This window comes from Nuphar pumila, chromosome 6 (assembly GCF_984573655.1).
Source record: "Nuphar pumila chromosome 6, dmNupPumi1.hap1.1, whole genome shotgun sequence".
In the NCBI taxonomy this organism is placed as follows: domain Eukaryota; kingdom Viridiplantae; phylum Streptophyta; class Magnoliopsida; order Nymphaeales; family Nymphaeaceae; genus Nuphar; species Nuphar pumila.
Window position 1 is genome coordinate 95,296,358 of NC_143254.1, and position 18,394 is coordinate 95,314,751.

The following is an 18,394-nucleotide window of genomic DNA, read 5'->3' on the forward strand; positions in this document are numbered from 1 at the left end:
CCTTATATCTTTTCAGGGTCCCATCACTTTTGATTTTGACTTTGTATACCCACCTACAACCTATAGGTTTCTTACCCGAAGGGATATCTTGTATCGTCCAAGTATTGGCCTTTTCTAGTGCATCCAATTCTATTTTCATGGCTTCTATCCATTCTATATGATTTTTTGCTTGAGAATAGGATGATGGTTCAACATATGATTGTATTAATGTAATGGCAGCCCTATACGTGGGTGAAAAAGATTCATAAGACACAAAATTTTCTGGAGGTTTAGAGATTCTAGACGTTCTTCTAGGTGAGACTTCAGAGTATTTTTGTAATGCACATGGAAGATTTTGCTCTCTACATCTTGAATATTGTAGACTAACATCCCTATGGATTTGCTCTTCATTATCATCATTTTCAACAACAATAGGACTTTGATCATTGTCAAGGTCACATCCAACATCACATTCATTGGATTTTGAAGTTGGATCAATTAAAAACGAGTATTCAGTGACATCCTTGGATTTTTCAAATTCAAAGAAGCTTTCTTTTTCCAAAAAAGATACATTTCTTGACAAATATAATTTGTCATTTTGAAAATCGAAACATCTGTAGCCTTTTTGATTATCAACATATCCTAAAAAGGCACATGAGATTGCACGAGGAGAGAGTTTGTCATTTCTGTTGGTGAAAACAAAACATTTGCATCCAAAGACTCTTAATCTAGAATAATCTGGAGTTAAATTAACAAGCTTTTCTATTGGAGTTGTATTCTTTAATGAGGAAGATGGCATCCTATTAATGAGGTAGGTGGCAGTTAGGACCGCTTCAGCCCAAAAACTTTTTGGAACTTGATTTGCAATTAGCAATGTCCTAGTAGTTTCCATAATGTGCCGATGTTTGCGTTCGGCTAGGCCATTCTGTTGTGGAGTGTGTGGACATAATCTTTGATGTGTAATACCATGTAAATTGAGATAGTCTTTGAATTCGTTGGACATAAATTCTCCCCCTGAATCAGTGCGAAAAACAGAAATATCATTTTGAAACTTATTTTTAACCATTTTATGAAATATTTGGAAGTTAGCAAAGACATCAGATTTATGTTTAAGAAAATAAATCCAAGTATGTCTAGAAAAGTCATCAACAAAAATGACATAATATGTATAACCACCTTTGGAAATTACTGGTGCGGGGCCCCAAACATCCGAATGTATTAACTCAAGTGGTCGTGAGGAAACAAAAGTTCTACTAAGAAATGGTAACCTTTTCATTTTGCCAAGAATGCAGTCTTTACAAGAAAAATTTTCAGAATTACAAAATTTTTCCAAACTTGGAAAATATTGAATTTTAGACATATGAGGATGGCGAAGCCTTTTGTGCCATAAATCCAATTCTAATTTCTGAATATTATAACAAAATGCATTCTTGGGTAATTCCAAAAAGTCCATGTAATAAAGTCCTCCTTCTCTATGGCCTTCCCCAATCAGCTTCCCTGACTGGCGATCCTGTACCCAACAACCATGAGAAAAGAAGAAGATATTACATCCATAATCAGATATTTGCGAGACAGATAAGAGATTCAAATTAAGTTTAATGATATATCTAACTTCTGGGATAAAAAATCTTTTGGATTTTTGAAGATTTTCAAAACATCATATTCGTTTTACTTCGAGAGATGTGCCATCGGCTGTAAAAACCTTTGACACACTTGAGTCATTTTTAAGACATTCGGATAGACTATTAACATTTGGGGTCATATGAAAAGAAGCACCAGAATCTAAAAGCCAAGGAAAGTTACATGGACCGGAGAAAGATGCAACTGCCGCTCCAGTTGAGGCTTCGGTTGAGGAGGATACCCCTTTGAGAAGAGTTTGAAGGATTTCCATCAGTTGAGCCATAGACACAGGTGCATCTTGATCTTTTGACTCAGATTCAACAGATGCAACTCTTTTTTCTTCTCTTCTTTTTAACTTTGGACATTGAGGCCTATAGTGTCCCGGTTCATGACAATGATGACAAATAACTTTTCTTTTATCAAAGTCGCTGTTTTGCCTTCCAAAATGAGGCGGCTTGTAAGTACGAGTATGATTCCCAGGTCTAGATACAGCTAAAACGGAGTCATCATCAACTTTTGGAGTACTTTTTCTAAGTCTATTTTCCTCCATAGTGAGCTCTTCTATAGTATCAACAATAGAAGGAATTTTTCCATGATGTAAAAGGGCCGATTTGGTGGATTCAAACTCCGGCCTTAGACCATTGACAAATTGATAGAAATGTTCCATATCGAGTTGCTTTTGGCGAAGCTCGATGTCTTCGGCACAATGCCATTTGGGCTCAAGAAGAGCCAACTCTTCCCAAAGTTCAGACAACTCATTATAATATTCTCGAATAGTTTTATCTTTTTGAGTCATTGTCCGAACTTTATCTTGTAAACTGCATACATGTGCAATATCTTTAAGGGAATACATGTTTTTGAGGTATTCCCAAGCCTTATCGGCATGCTCAAACTTAGCTAGACTAGAGCATTTTTTAATGTCTATGCTATTGATGAGCCATGACATAATTTTTGCATGCCCTATCCTCTATTCTTTCCATTTCTTTTCATAAGTGGCTAACGCCTTACTCTTCTCTTCTTCCGTTAGAGGAACCTCTTTATCACCCTCTTTCTTGGTAAGAGATAGTTTAGGTTCCAAATCGGAACCATTCACTATACCCCATAAACCTTTTCCCCAAATGTGGTGCTTCATAATCGAAGCCCACATTACATAGTTAGTATCATTTAGCTTCATAGGAATGATGGTGATCTTATCATTGTCATCCATCTTTTACAAGGGTAAGAGAGGAATAAATAGGAGGAGGAGAGAGAAAAATAAAAAGAAAAGAAAAAGAGTAGACAAAGGAATAAAAGAGGATACAAAACCAAATTTTTTTGTAGCACAAGTTCGCCTTTCTTCAAACAAATCTTCTTGAGCCAAGAACAAGGTGATGAAACACCTTTTGTAAATATGGCATGAAAATCGAGGCGGAAGCACTTCAAGATCTAAGGATTTCGTAGCTCTGATACCATGTAATGAAATGGTGGTCTTCAACAAATGCACAAATAACTCACAAACAAGTGTCTATTGGAGACACTACAAGCATGACCCTTGAAAGGGTATAAAAGGAAGAACACTTGAAAAATAAATAATACTTTATTCATGAACAAAATGCTTAAGAAGCATTTTGTTCTACATTGAAGGGGTTCACCCCTATATATACAAAAAATGGAAGAGAGAGGAGAGCTCATTTTGAGCTCTCCAAAAGAGACGTTGGATTCCAACGTCTCTTAATATAGCTGTTGGACTACAGTCCAACAGCATTTATGGACTATAGTCCAACAACATTTATTATAGCTGTTGGACTACAGTCCAATAACTATTTGCACAGTCAAGTTCCAACAGGAACTTGACTGGATCAAATATCTAGTTTCTATTGAACTAGATGCTAAAAAAGAAAATAAAGAAAAATAATAAAAGAAAATATAATAATATTAAATAATATATATATTACAGTTTACATTTTAACAAAAGGACTGGGTTTGTTGGCTCCCATAGGATGCGATCTAGAGGTGTGGTCCTTCACCCAGGGCCAGATTCTAGTAGTCCATGTAAACACCTTAGATCAGTACAAAAACTTGGCAGTCCAACTAGCAAACACGTGTCCTCTATGTGCAGGAACAACACGGAGACCACCCCTCACTTGTTTTGGTTGTGGTTTCATTCAACACCTTTTTGCTTTGGCCTGGGCTGATCTAAAGCTTGAAGTCAGTTGTTCAGGTGGCCTTTTCATGAGTTCCAGCAGAGGAAATTTGATTTGAAAATGGTGGTTACTTTCAACATGGTGGTGGGTGTGGAACAAAAGAAGCGTGCTCCTGTTCAACAAGCCGGCTCGAGTCGAGCATCTTACTCATGCAACAATTGATCCAAGAAGACTTCTTCACTTCCATTGCAGTTTGGCCTGGCGAGGAGGATCTAGCATGAATGGGGTGGTGCTTGCTTAGAGCATTAGGTGTTGGACTTTTTGGGTTACGGATCCAACCCACAGTCTGACCCGGTTTGACACCATCTTAGTGGCTGATTAATGAAGATAGTGGGTGGGAGTTACGTGAATGTGGAGAGACCACATTCACGTAACTGCCCAATTCCTCCATTATATAAAGTGGATAGCGGTTACGAAGTTGATGAGAGTTCGTAACATATCCCTGCCAAAATTAAGTTATGCATTGAGGCTTAGCAGAACAGGGTCCTGCTCACCGTCGACATTAGGCCTGGGCTCATTATGGGCGTCGACCGACTGAGGAGAACGCCGAACTACCTACATGGACAATGGTGAATCCAGGTACGCTCCCTGTCTTGTTGTATTTGGAGGGTATCACCCAACAATGGGTTATGTGCCCACTTCTACCACGCATTCCCTCTGCGTGTGGCAGTGTAAACAATTTCGGCGTTTTGGCGTCGGTGGAGTCGCCGTAGGGCGACAACCACCGATCAGCTGCAGACTGTCGCTGTGGGACGACAGTATGTCTTCACCGGCAAATGTCACTGGAAAAGGGCGACATTACATTCCCGGTTTCAGGCAAAACTCAAAAAAAAAATGTAAGTTTTTATACCTGTGGTCGGTTTTGCCGTCTCCGGGATTATCGCCAGAGCCGTCAACTGATATCCCCTACACCTTCGGGTTGCAGGGTGGTCGGCTTATGCCGGAGGAGTTGCCGAGGTTGAACGCCGGATGTCCGGCATCTGGGGCCTCAAAACCCCCCTTTTTTCACTGCTCGGAGCTCCTTCAGGCCGCCATAGAGATGCCGTCGCCGGGGATGTCGCCGGATTAGACCATCGCCGTGGGGCGAGATGCCGACAGTATCATCCGCCGTTCGCCGACGATCTTGTCGGCACTACAGTTCCGGCCGTGCCCTTCAGTCTTTGGACGACTCTACCTCCATCGTCGCCGTGGGGCGACGTCGTCTGACGAGGAGGGGGGCTGTCGCCGGACCGGCGTCACCGTGGGGTGACGCAGGTCGCCGGCAACCGGTGACGGTCACCGTGACGGCGCCGTGGGTCGTCGTGGAACCGAAAAGGGTGGAAACCGAAAACCCCCTTTTCAGTTTCTTTAAAACTGAAACAGAAACCATCGGGTTTCTGTTTAAGTTTTAAAATCGGACCGGATCGGGTCCGACGAGGTGACCCGTGGACAGACCCGATCCAAACCCTTTTGGGTGGATCGGGTCTGCACTTTTACTTTTTGGATCTAACCCGGACCCATAAAGGTACCAGGTCTGGGTCTGATCCGGAAAGGATCGGGGTCCGATCCGGACCCATTTTGGATCGGGTCGGACCTGGATCCGGTTTTATCCAGGTCGTACCTGGTATCCGGTTTGGACCGGGTCATACCCGGGTCCATGTAAGACCGGGTCATACCCGGGTCCATGTTGGACCGGGTCATACCCGGGTCCATGAAGGACCGGGTCATACCCGGTATCCGTTCTAGACCGGGACCGACCCAAGTCTGTTTTGGACCGGGTCCGACCCGGGTCACTGTTGTACCGGGTCGAACCCGGTATCCGGTTTGGACCGGGTCACACCCGGATCCATGTAGGACCGGGTCATACCCGGTATCCGTTCTGAACCGGGCCCGACCCGGGTCTGTTTTGGACCGGGTCCGACCCGGGCCTATTTAAGACCGGGTCTAACCCGAGTTCTATTCGGGTCGGGTCTGATCCATATTAAGTATAGGTCGGGTCAGACCCGGATCCCATTTAAAACAGGGTTGGATCCATAGGAAACAGGATCCAAACACTATTGAGACTGAATCGGATTAGGAACCTGATCCGACCCCTTCCGGAACCGGTTTGGAGCCATTTTTGACCGGTTCTTTCCAATTTTTCACCGGTTCCGAGATGCTGAGACCCTGTTTTCATAGATATAAAAAAATACCGGGATTTTTGCATACGGTTATAGGGTTTTATGAACTTTTGTTCATATTATGTATCGGTTTATAAGGTTCAAAACCGGTTCGGACCCTTAGATGACCGGTTCGGGGCGGTTTCAGACCGATTCAGAGTGTTTTTAGACCGATTCCTACATGTGGACCCTGGGTTTTACCCATATGAGCATGCTTTTGTTATTTTTCATGCTTTATAAAGTAATTATTTTGAATAATGCATGACTTATGCATGTTAATTCATGTATTTAGCGTTGGTTAAGTTATGCATGATGATTTTAAACATGAATTATGACTAAATTTATGATAATTAGTTTATGCATTTTTGTTGTAGTATGAACTGATATTATGTCATGAATATACATGCATTAAAATGTGTGCATGAGTGTGCTCCATAATACGAATAGGTTTTTCGGTAAAAGATTTTGATTAACCGATTCATGTAATCACCAAAGTGATCTGAGTCGTGTTAATTAAAGATTCTTTGGACCGTATTAAGATTCGTAATTATGATTGTGTGTGAATTTATGAAACATCGATTCTACCCAAAGGTAGGTTGTTGTGTTCCAAATTTATACAGGGTGTGATAGTAGATATGCATTTCAGCCCATGAAGCATGTTCGTACCCAAAGGTACAATGCTGAATTGCCTCTAGATTCATGATCTACTAGTTTCACCAACTGTAGTCAATTCCTTGAGAATTGAAGAGACGGAGCAATTATGAGTATTGTCGTTTTCACCAAAGTGAAACGATAATGGCTCAACTATGCTTGTCTCAGAAAAGGTGAAAATAAAGGGTCTCATTTTTTACCTTTTCAACACGAGTCTCGTTTGAGCAATAATAGTAACATCTTTCCGTTTTTTCGTTCCTTTGATTTATCAGGTTCCTTCCATATCGACGGTTCAAGTAGTATCACTATCTTAGATGGATCAAATTTTTCTGATTGGAAAGAAATTGTGTTATTCACTTTGGGCTATATGGATTTAGATCTGGCTCTTAGAATTGACGAACCTCCCGCTCTTAATGAGTAGAGTACAGCCGATCAGAAGGCTGCCTCTGAGAAGTGGGAGCGCTCGAACAGACTTAGCCTGTTGCTTTTGCAATCTCGGGTGGCTAAGAACATTCGACGCGCAATTCCTCATTGTAGGACTGTGAAGGAATTTCTAGGAGCCATTGAGGCTCAATTCGTCACTTCTAATAAGGCAAGGGCCAGTACCCTCATGTCCAAATTAGTGTCTATGAAATATGCTGGTGACAGTCACATCCGACAGCACATTTTGAAAATGAGGAATATTGCGACTCAACTGAATGACATGAAGTTCGCCATCTCTGACTCCTTTTTAGTCCATCTGATCTTAACCTCGTTACCTACTGAGTATGGACCCTTTAAAATCTCCTACAACACACATAATGATGAGTGGTCTTTTAATGACCTCTTGAGTAAGTGTGTTGAGGAAGAGGAGAGATTGAAGGGTGAGAGGGTGCCAAGTGCACATATGACCTCTCATAAGGATAAACAGAGGTCGAGGCCAAAGAAAAGCTTCTTTAAAAAGAAGAATCAGAAGAGAGCCACTGGGGAGAGTTCAAACACTCAGGCGAAAGCCAAATCCCAGTTAGGTGGCCCTTCTATAAAGTATTTCTTTTGCAAAAAGAAGAGGCATAAGAAGGTGGACTGTTTGAAGTTTAAGAAATGACTCGAAAATAAAGGTAATAAGTCATTCGTTTCTCATGAGTGCAATCTAATTCATGTTCCATTGCATAGTTGGTGGATTGATTCTGGTGCTACGGTGCACATTACCAACTCTTTGCAGGCATTTCTGAACAAAAGAGAACCAACAGAGCATGAAAGGAGCATCTTCTCAAGAAATAAGATGCGTTCACATGTCAAGAGCGTTGGGACCTGCAAAATTGTGTTGGAGTCAGGATTCATGTTGGATTTGGTCGATACATTTTATGTTCCATCTTATAGTCGGAGCCTAATTTCAATTTCAAAACTTGATAAGTTTGATTTTGTGTTTAAATTTGAAAAATCTGAACTTATTATTATGAAAAATTCAATGAATATAGGTTCTGCATATATGTGTGATGGTTTGTATCGATTAAGAACCAAACTCCAAATTCAGGAATCTCACTCCGTTGAGAACACAATGATTGGCAATAAACGTGGTCTAAAGGATGATCAATCCTATTTGCTTTGGCATCGGAGATTAGGACATATCTCAAAAAAGAGAGTCCAAAGACTCGTGAAAGAGGGAATCCTTGGATCCCTTGATTTTACGAATATAGAGCCATGTGTTGACTGCATAAAGGCTAAGCAGTCTAACACATATAAGAAAGATGTCAAACGCAGCAATAAAAAGTTAGAAATAGTGCATACGGATGTCTACGGCCCTTTTTCACCGTGTTATACGGGTGAAAAATATTTTGTCACCTTTATAGACGATTACTCACGGTATATGTGCCTCTACTTATTATCTGAAAAATCAGAAGTCTTTCAGGTTTTTAAGGATTTCAAGAAAGAAGTAGAGAAACAAACCGGTGAAGTTATTAAGGTTGTCAGGTCAGATAGAGGTGGTGAATATTATGGTCGTTTCACTGAGATGGGACAAAAGGAAGGTCCATTAGCGCGGTTTCTAAAAGAGGAAGGCATTGTACCTCAGTATACCATGCCTGGTAGTGCTTATCAGAATGATGTAGCTGAGAGGAGAAACCGTACGCTTAAAGAAATGGTTCGAGCGATGTTGAATCACTTAAACCTTCCTTTAACCTTGTGGGGTGAAGCTCTTAGGACTGCAGTGCATATTTTGAATAAGGTTCCTACGAAGGCTGTTCAAAAGACTCCTTACGAGTTATGGACAAGTAGAAAACCTTCTTTATCATATATGCACATACGGGGCTGTCCAGCAGAAGCTAAATTGTATAACCCACATATAAAAGCTTTTGATCCTAGGACAACTAATGGTTTCTTCATTTGTTATTCAGAAAGATCGAAAGGCTTTAGGTTTTATTGTCCATCTCATACACCACAGATAGTGGAAACAGATAAAGCAAAATTTCTTGAAAATGGTTATGTTGGGATAGATGCATCTAAAAATATTGATTTTGAGGAAATGCAGGATTCAGGTTCTACACCTACTGAGGATAATGACCCGATTTTCTCTATCATTGTTCCTTCGAGTAATGTAAGAGAAAGTCCAGTCAATGAACATCAATCCCAACTAGATCTAGTTGTTTATGAGGATATACAACAACAACAAGATACAAAGGCTCATTTTGAACCACCTGTAGCACCTGTATGGAGGTCCACCGGAATTAGGAAATCTGCTATCCATCCGGATTATGTGGTGTATTTACAAGAGTCAAATGATTTCATAGACATTGATGAAGATCCCTTCACATTTGCAGAAGCCATTGAAAGTGAAAGATCAACACATTGGATCAATGCCATGAAAGAAGAGCTTGACTCTATGGCAAAGAACCAAGTGTGAGATCTTGTACATCGACCTGATGGAGTTAGACCTGTTGGTTGTAAATGGGTTTACAAAACCAAAACAGACTCTAAAGGTCATATGGAGAGGTACAAGGCTAGGCTTGTTGCAAAAGGTTTCACACAGATAGAGGGCATTGATTATAATGAGACTTTTTCTCCTGTCTCAACTAAAGAATCATTAAGAATAATCATGGCCCTCGTAGCTCATTTTGATTTAGAGCTGCATCAGATGGATGTGAAAATCGCCTTCCTGAATGAGGATCTGGATGAGGAGGTATACATGCAACAACCTCCTGGTTTCAGTATAGATGACTCAAATAACTTAGTTTGCAAATTGAATAAGTCAATTTATGGACTTAAACAGGCCTCCCGCCAGTGGTATAAGAAGTTCAATCAGGTAATAATGAACTTTGGATTCACTGAAAACATTGTTGATCAGTGTATTTACATTAAGACTAGTGGGAGTAAGTTCATAATTTTGGTTTTATATGTTGACGATATTCTTCTTGCAACTGATGATTTGAGTCTTTTACATGAAACAAAAGATTTTCTTTCCTCTCATTTCGATATGAAAGACATGGGTGAGGCCACTTATGTCCTTGGCCTATCTCAGAAATCCTATATCCTTAAGGTTCTTAAAAGATATGGGATGGAGAATTGTTCTCCTAGTTCGACACCTATAGTGAAAGGGGATAAATTGAGCTTGAAGGACTGTCCTCAGGATGATATTGCGAAGGCTCAGATGGATGCTGTCCCATATGCTTCAGCAGTTGGGAGTTTACAGTATGCGCAGACCTGCACTCAACCTGATATAGCATTTGCTGTGGGAATGCTTGGTAGATATCAGTCAAATCCAGGCATTGCGCACTGGAAGGCAGCGAAGAAGGCCATGCGCTATTTACAAGGAACGAAAGACTATATGTTGACCTACAGGAAAGCTGACCACCTAGAGGTCATTGGATACTCTGATGCGGACTTAGGAGGATGTATTGACAGTAGAAAATCCACTACTGGATACATTTTCCTTCTAGCGGGTGGTGTTGTTTCATGGAGAAGCGGAAAACAGTCTACCACTGCTGCTCATACCATGGAGGCGGAATTTATTGCTCTATACGAGACTTCGTCACAGGCCATTTGGATAAGAAACTTCATTATGGGTCTTGGTATAGTGGACTCTATTGAGAGACCACTAAAGATCTTTTGTGATAATGAAGCAGCCGTGTCCTTTTCAAATAACAACAAGAGCTCAACATCGTGTCGACACATGGACTTAAAATATTTTGTTGTTAAAGAAAGAACTGAGAATCATCTAGTATGTATTGATACAATTGGGACGAAGGAAATGACTGCGGATCCCCTTACTAAAGGGCTAGCACCGGGATTGTATTTCCAACATGTAAAGGGGATGGGTCTTTTTGATTCCTTCTAATGTATGACAATACATTATGTAATCACATTTGTGTTTATGTTTTGATTCTCTAAGGTTTTGAGTTATTGTTGATTTTGCATAAATGATCTCTCATATGGGTTAGAGAGAATAGCAGAATGACAATGTTAAAGGACCAATAGAATAGGTGAGAGACCAACCTATTCATATAGGTAATTTCTTAACATGTCTAAGCACTGAAGGTGAATTGTAGTGTAGTACAAGAAAATATGACATTTCATAAAAGGGTGTTCATATCCCTGACTCATACGATTCATCCTTGTGATAAAGGGTGGCATGAGAATCCACATGAAGAATTAAATCGAGATAACGGTATACACCTCGATTTAGTACACTTTTGGTGTCAATGGGCCAAGTGGGAGAATGTTGGACTTTTTGGGTTACGAATCCAACCCACAGTCTGACCCGGTTTGACACCATCTTAGTGGCTGATTAATGGAGATAGTGGGTGGGAGTTACGTGAATGTGGAGAGACCACATTCACGTAACTGCCCAATTCCTTCATTATATAAAGAGGATAGGGGTTACGAAGTTGATGAGAGTTCGTAACATATCCCTGCCAAAATTAAGTTCTGCATTGAGGCTTAGCAGAACAGGGTCCTGCTCACCGTCGACATTAGGCCTGGGCTCATTGTGGGCGTCGACCGGCTGAGGAGAACGCCGAACTACCTACACGGACAATGGCGAATCCAAGTACGCTCCCTTTCTTGTTGTATTTGCAGGGTATCACCTAGGGGTGGCAATTTCTGACACGACCCGCCAACCCGCCTCTTAGGCGGGTTCGGGTTGGGCTTAAGCCAACCCGTTTAATAAACGGGTCGACCCGTGTAACCCGTTTATTAAACAGGTCGGGTTCGGGTTGGGGGTATGCCAACCCGTTTAATAAACGGGTTAGGCGGGTGGGTTGACCCGCCAACCCGGCTCCCAACCCGACCCGTCAACCCGCCAACCCGATCCATCAACCCGACCCGCCAACCTGAAAACCTGTTTACCCGACCCAACCCATTTATTAAATGGGTTGGCGGGTCGTGTCAGGTTACCCGTTTATTAAACGGGTCGGGTTCGTGTTTGCCACAGCCGACCCGTTTAATAAACGGGTCGGGTTCAGGTTGAGGTATGCTGACCCGCCAACCCGCCAACCCGACCCGATTGCCACCCCTAGTATCACCCAACATTAGGCTCTTTTTAGGAGCCGGAGATGAGAGTGGAGATGGTATTTAATGAGGGTGTAATTAACACCACCTAGCCTCACAGGTGGTGTTTGTTGGCTCCCAAAACTGTCTTACTGTCGTTCTGATGTTGTACATGGGTGATCTCTTGTCACCTTATTTTACATACGTTCCCATAAAATTTTCTCTTCGCTCTCGAAAAGAAAAAAAACCTGTAAAAACGCGTATGAAGATTTTCCACAGAATTGTGGATATTGAGTTCCACAACGCTCTTGCATAATACCCTTAAGTTACCAACTCCAAAGCACACGTCTATTGCACTTTTGTTGTGCAACGATTACATATTCAGATACTTGTGACAACACTTGAAGGACCGAATCTTATTTTTGACATACAAAACAATAATTACACAGCCTGTACAAGCAACTTTATTGACAATACCTTAATATTGTAAAATATAAAAAGGCAGCACCTTCACGATATAGCTCAATATAACACGTCTTCGAACTCTGAGGGTTGAGGAAGTGCCTTCCAAGTTCCAAATTCCAACCATCTGGACAGAAACAATATTCAGGCATAGGCCCCACAAACTGTTAAATTCAAACAATAAACAACTGCCCAACAACATTAAATACTAAATATGTAGCTTAGACAAACCGACCAATGGATTATTGCCATCAAGTTATAATATGCATCGCAAGGAGCATGACAAAGATGATGAACGTTATTAATAAAATACATTTTTAGATAACCCAACCCCCTCCCCCTGAGAAAAAGAGTCGTCTCTGATCGGCTATAAGGAAGCGTGCCGGTGGATTGGAGGTTGATGGCAAGGGAGGAAGAAAAGGCGTTCTCTCCATATTGATGACGAGCGTAGAAGAAAGGCGAGAGAAATATGTTCCCTCAAAGAACAAAAACACGAACCAAGATCGAAGCTTAGAGAAATCTCTTAATAAACTTCATTAAAAATAAACTTAGGATACATTTATTTATAAATTCACAAGAGGACAAAATGCTAAAATACACAGAGACGTACCAACCTAGATGTAACTTTAGGCTGAACGTCCAGCACAATCCCAACCCGAGTAGGACTCTCAGGCTGAGCAGGTTTCCCTGCACAGTCCTAACCTAAGTGGGACTCTAGGCTGGGTGGGTCCTTTGGGCTCTCCGCACAGTCCCAACCTGAGTACGAGTCCAGGCTGGGCAGCTTCTCTGGACAGACCCAGGACGGTCCGTAACAAACCACCCCTCATAAATTCGCCTTTCCCTCAAGGCAAGAATTAAAAGCCGGTTTTCTTCCTCTTCTCTTAAATCAAACACCAAGGTAGAATATTCTTCCTTCATCGTGAGCCAACCATCTAAGTGACAACTCAAATAGTGCTCAAGTAATTGTCAGTTAATTGTACCCAACATCGTCTTGAACACATAGCATGCATCGGGTTGTTGTAGCCTCACCAACAACTTGTAGCGAAGACCTACAACAATAGTAAGGTGATGATTGGTGACAAGGGATGCATGAGCACAGGGCATAGTGATAATGGAAGGACGCGTGTAAGCACAAGACGCTACGACAACATGGTGCCATGGTGGTTGTGTGGGTGTTCTACAAGGATACTGAAACACGATCGCCACAACCTGCTTACAAGCGATAGTACGCGTGAACAAGGTAGGGTCGTATGGGTCGGATGTCAAATGGGAGATGTCCTTCACTAGCTGATCTTGTTCGATAGAGGCAACAACTAACAAGGTCAGATCAACACTCATTCGACTCACAACCGAATCGAGCTCTTGCTGTGCATCGGTGCACCTGTAGCGGGCATTGAGGGTTTGTGCTTCTGCCATGCCTTCTCCGAAGAATGATGCAACATTTACATAATGGAGAACTAGATCCATTTTCTGATAATCTTCACATAGTCCCGCAAAGAACGACGAAAGATCAGCAAAATAAATGATCAAGTCTAGATCCATGTTTTTCATAGCTTAGCGGAACCATTTCATCAAATCTCGCAAGACATCATCTATCTTGCACCGTGATGAATCCATCCTCCAAGTCAAGTGTTGCCTACCCGCAGGAAAGAATGTTGTTGGTCCGAATTTTGAGTGGTGAGAGGGGTAGGCTAAGGTTTAAGGAGGGTTCTAGGTTTGGTCGTCTGGTCTGGGGTATCAGGTATGTAAAAATATTTTTTGAGAGTTTTTTCAGGGTTTTTTAAGGCCAAGATTAATTTATTTCTAGGTTAGGTCAGGACGTTATAGGTTCAGTCGATTTTTTTGGGTTCTGACAGGTTCCAAAGAACAAACCAGATCTTAGCAATTCAGACGAATTTTTGGGATATGTAAATTGAGTTCGAAAGCTAACATATGTACATTCCTAGGATAAAATTTTTAGGATTTATGGATATAGGACCAGGCCTAGGGAATTTTTTAAAGTTTAAAAACGTTAGGTCGTCAAGATCCAATTATTGGATCCGACAGGTTTCAATAAAACAATGATATCTAAAGATTAGGATCTGATTTTTTCGATCCGTAAATTGAGTTTGGTTTAAGACAGGTAAGGCTAACTATGATGATTTTTTAAGAACTTTTTGAACTGTCAAACTACTGAAATAAGATTTCTGAAAATTGGACTAGAATGCAAGCATGCGTCTATCCTTCCTAAGAATAGGTAGAATGAAGTCTGTCTTATGAAAGTCGGATCGAGGTCACTGGAGGTTGGATTCTAATTTGAAAGTACGCGATGCCGATATGATCTCCTTGGAATGATCAGAGGAGAGATCCTGGGGTGCAGATTTTCACGATTGATGCAGATCATCATTAGTTGCGGCCGGATCTGTCATGCAGAGCAGTGAAGGGTTTCGACCCTTGTTGTCGAAGGTCCTTTCGATTGACTGATCAGCGTGGTTCCCAGGAACAATGCTCCAATACCATTGTTAGGACCCAAACTCTCACAGAGGAAGATCCTACGATTTTCGGTGAGCTGGACGTGAGGCACACACTACGAGCAAGAGGGGTGGGATGCATTGGGAGAGAGAGAGAGTCATCTCTCCTAGTCGGCTACACAATAAAGCATAAGGTGGATGGGGGGTCGGCGACAAGGGAGAGAGAAAAGGCATTCCCTCTGGGTACATGACGGGCATGGAAGAAAAGCGGGGGAAAAATACGTTCTTCTTAGAGAACAAGAACACGAACCAAGAACGAAGTTTAGAAAAATCTGTGAATAAACTTCATTAACAATAAACTACGCATGATACATCTATTTATAGATTTATAAGAGGACAAAACAGTAAAATATACAAGGGCATCTCAACCTAGATGGGACTCTAGACTAGACGTCCAACACAATCCCAACCTGGGTAGGACTCTCAAGCTGGGTGGGTTTCCCTGCACAGTCCCAGCTTGAGTGAGACTCTAGGCTGGGCGGGTCCTCTAGGCTCTTTGCACAGTCCCAACCTAATTAAGACTCCAAGCTAGGCAGCTCCTCTGGATCGAATCCTGGGGCAGCTTCTCTGGATGGATCAGGGGCGGTCCATAACATAGGCTTTTATTTTTCCTTTGAATAAGGGACCAGATGAAACTCAACAACGAAATCTGGTGTATTTGCTGAATCTGATCTTGTTTTAGGAAAGATAAAGCCTAGCAACCTTGCCAATCGGCATAGAACAAAATCATGCAGGGTGTGAGATAAAAAAGGGAGAGAATCCTGAAATTTTCTGAGTTCATATACAAAGCCACACACAGACAGCTACAGGAAAAAGGGTGATGAGGTAGTGCAGACACTGGTACTGGGTAAGGCAACAGAGGAGTAGCTGAATAAGAGGTGAATTGAGAAGCAATCAGATGAATGCAATCAATATAGTACCCAAATTTCAGAATAACTGCAAAGTTTCTCAGTAAGCATTAACCACCTTCTCTTGGGTGAAAGTATAAAGTGAGCCCTTGTAGAGAAAAATTATCCCAGAAAATAATAATAAACTATAGGGACAGTCTGACATGAAGATAGCATTAAGTTTCATCATCCAAAAGCTAGTGACAAGGAAAAAATACATGAAAGGGGAAACACTTAAACCACGTTATTACAGATATGAGTTGATTTAGATGGCCAAGCTACATATGGTATCATATGGAACATTTAGTGACATCATTAATATACAAAGAAAAAAAAGAGCACGTTTAAGAAATGGGCAGTCTTCTAAATGCCTGTTTTTGATGTCTCTTAAATGGCATAGAAATGAAACGTAAATAATTACCAGAAGTACAGGAAGATACTGCTTGGCTAAGCCTTTACTGGCTAAAAACAACAAATTTGGTGCAATGGAAAGGGAAAAGGCATGAAAATTCATTATCTCAGTCAAATCAAAACCTGCTATATGAAGCTATCAAGACAGTTTAAAATTGAACTCATTCATCCTCAACCTAATTTGTGTTTTCTAAATGCTTTAAAATTAAGAAGGCGTGTAGAGTTCTTCATATCTAATCACTGGTCTTTCCATTACATGTATGCCTGATTCCAAACGTTTCAAGAAAGCATTATCAGTACCAACATCAACTTCAAAATTTGTATCAGAAAGAAAACACCACCCAAATAATTCCCTTCAAGAAGCATAAAAGGAACCAACTTGAACTGGAAACAGATTCACACAAAGTTCAAACAATCTAGACAAATATATAAGCGCCCACCATGATCTATCATGCGGCTTTCGTGCACTAACTGCAATACCTACTCACAACCAAACCATAGCTAACAAAGATTTAAACTGAAAAGAGTACACAAGACTTACATTGATCTAAATTGAGTAACCGAATAATGTATCCGTCTTTCATCCCATTTGCCACTATATCAATTGACAAGAAAAAACACGTAAATTAAAAACAAAACCCCTACTTTTGGAACCACATTTTCTTTTGGAAAAAATGGAAAAGGATAGCAAATGGGCACCTTGAGAACTGGTTCTCCCTTGTTGCTGGCACCAGGCTGCTTTGCTTGTGCCATCATCTGTGCACGGGTAGCTCTGCCATATGCCGATTTTTCGAATTCCGCTTGCCTGAATTTCGTTTCCACCCCAAACCGGCAAAAAAATCTCGTTAAAATTACAGAAACGATTACAAAGCACCGATATCAAATACCAAATTAAAAACATTCCAACAAATCTGCAACAAAAGACCAACACCAACAATTTCCCTTCTCTCCAAAACACGAAAATATAAATCTCAATAAATTCAAACAAGAGATACTCAGGCGCTCAAATTTCCATACAATCAACCCCAATAGTTTCCATATAAGCAATCCAACCAATATTCAGGCCAAATGAAAAAACCCCAACTAAGAAAAAACCCTTATCCGATCAACAGCAATTTAGAATTATCAACAAGAAGAGGAAGAACGAATTCAGCAAAAAAATCATTCCAATATTTGTTACAACTAAAATCATGCAGCCAACCAACACAAACTGAAAGGAAAAGGAAAAAGAGAAAAGCAAAGCAAAGGAATTGAATTAAAAAGAGAGAGAAATTGGGTATTGGGGAATCCAGAAAAAAGAGAAAAAAGAAGCAGACGATGAAGAAGGAAGGAAGAGATTCATTGCCTTCTCTGAGCGGCTTCCGCTGCCTTTGCTCGAGCTTCCTGTGACGCTAGACGGTCGGCCTCTGTTCTCTCTTCTCTGGCCTCTGATCCAGGACCAAAGCAACAGAGGAAGAACCCCATCTCCCCTCTCCTCCCCCAAACCCCTTCCACCCTCTCTCTCTCTCCCACCTTTCCGTTGACGCCTGCCGGTCAGTTGATTTATAGGGCAATTATTTAATTTCCCAACATATTGGGGTGGGTTACCATTTGGTGCAATTGAAGTACCGAACTGTCAAGTATAAATCACCTTCTTCTCATATTTTTTAAATCGTTTTTGTAGATCGAATCTCATGGATGCCATCTACAAGTTTTGTCAAGTAGAAAATAAGTTTCGACTAATGTGATTGTAACATATAAGAAGTTGTTTTTTAAGCTTAAAAAAATCGACGACTCATAATGTATTGAATTTTATTTGATTTAAAAAGATCATATTTTTAGATTAAAATGACATGATCCAAGTTTTGATTCCTAGTAAACAAACCATGCTTAACACATCTATGTGGTCAGATGGAGTCAATCAAGCTTAAACCTTTGATTTCCAGTTTAATAGTTCCGAGCCTTTGAGAATTTATTATATATTATTTGTTTATAAGGATGCAAAGTTTTACCAAGTATATAATATATTTTTTTGTTTATACTTTCAAATTTATTTATATATATTTATTTTATTAGGTATATTAAACATTTTTCTTTTTTATTTTGGTTAGTGA

At 40.9% G+C, this 18,394-nt stretch overlaps 1 protein-coding gene and 1 long non-coding RNA gene across 3 annotated transcripts; one reads left to right on the forward strand and one right to left on the reverse strand.

The window, feature by feature from the left end:
- The first annotated feature begins 3,589 nt into the window (after positions 1–3,589).
- LOC149835260 (uncharacterized) lies at positions 3,590–12,248 on the forward strand. Its single transcript, XR_016432831.1, has 2 exons — positions 3,590–4,031; positions 12,077–12,248. It is a non-coding gene; the product is annotated as an uncharacterized LOC149835260 (long non-coding RNA).
- A 108-nt stretch (positions 12,249–12,356) lies between these two features.
- LOC149835261 (uncharacterized) lies at positions 12,357–17,813 on the reverse strand. Of its 2 annotated transcripts, none has more exons than XM_090011777.1 (4): positions 17,647–17,813; positions 17,001–17,106; positions 16,843–16,896; positions 12,357–12,620 (listed from the first exon to the last, which is right to left on the reverse strand). In XM_090011777.1, the coding sequence occupies exons 1-3, from the start codon at positions 17,763–17,765 to the stop codon at positions 16,882–16,884; spliced, it is 240 nt and encodes a 79-aa protein (XP_089867903.1). In that variant the 5' UTR covers positions 17,766–17,813; the 3' UTR covers positions 12,357–12,620; positions 16,843–16,881. The 2 variants fall into 2 exon arrangements, with proteins under 2 accessions (XP_089867903.1, XP_089867904.1); XM_090011778.1 differs by having other exon boundaries at positions 12,357–12,657.
- Positions 17,814–18,394: the final 581 nt, after the last annotated feature.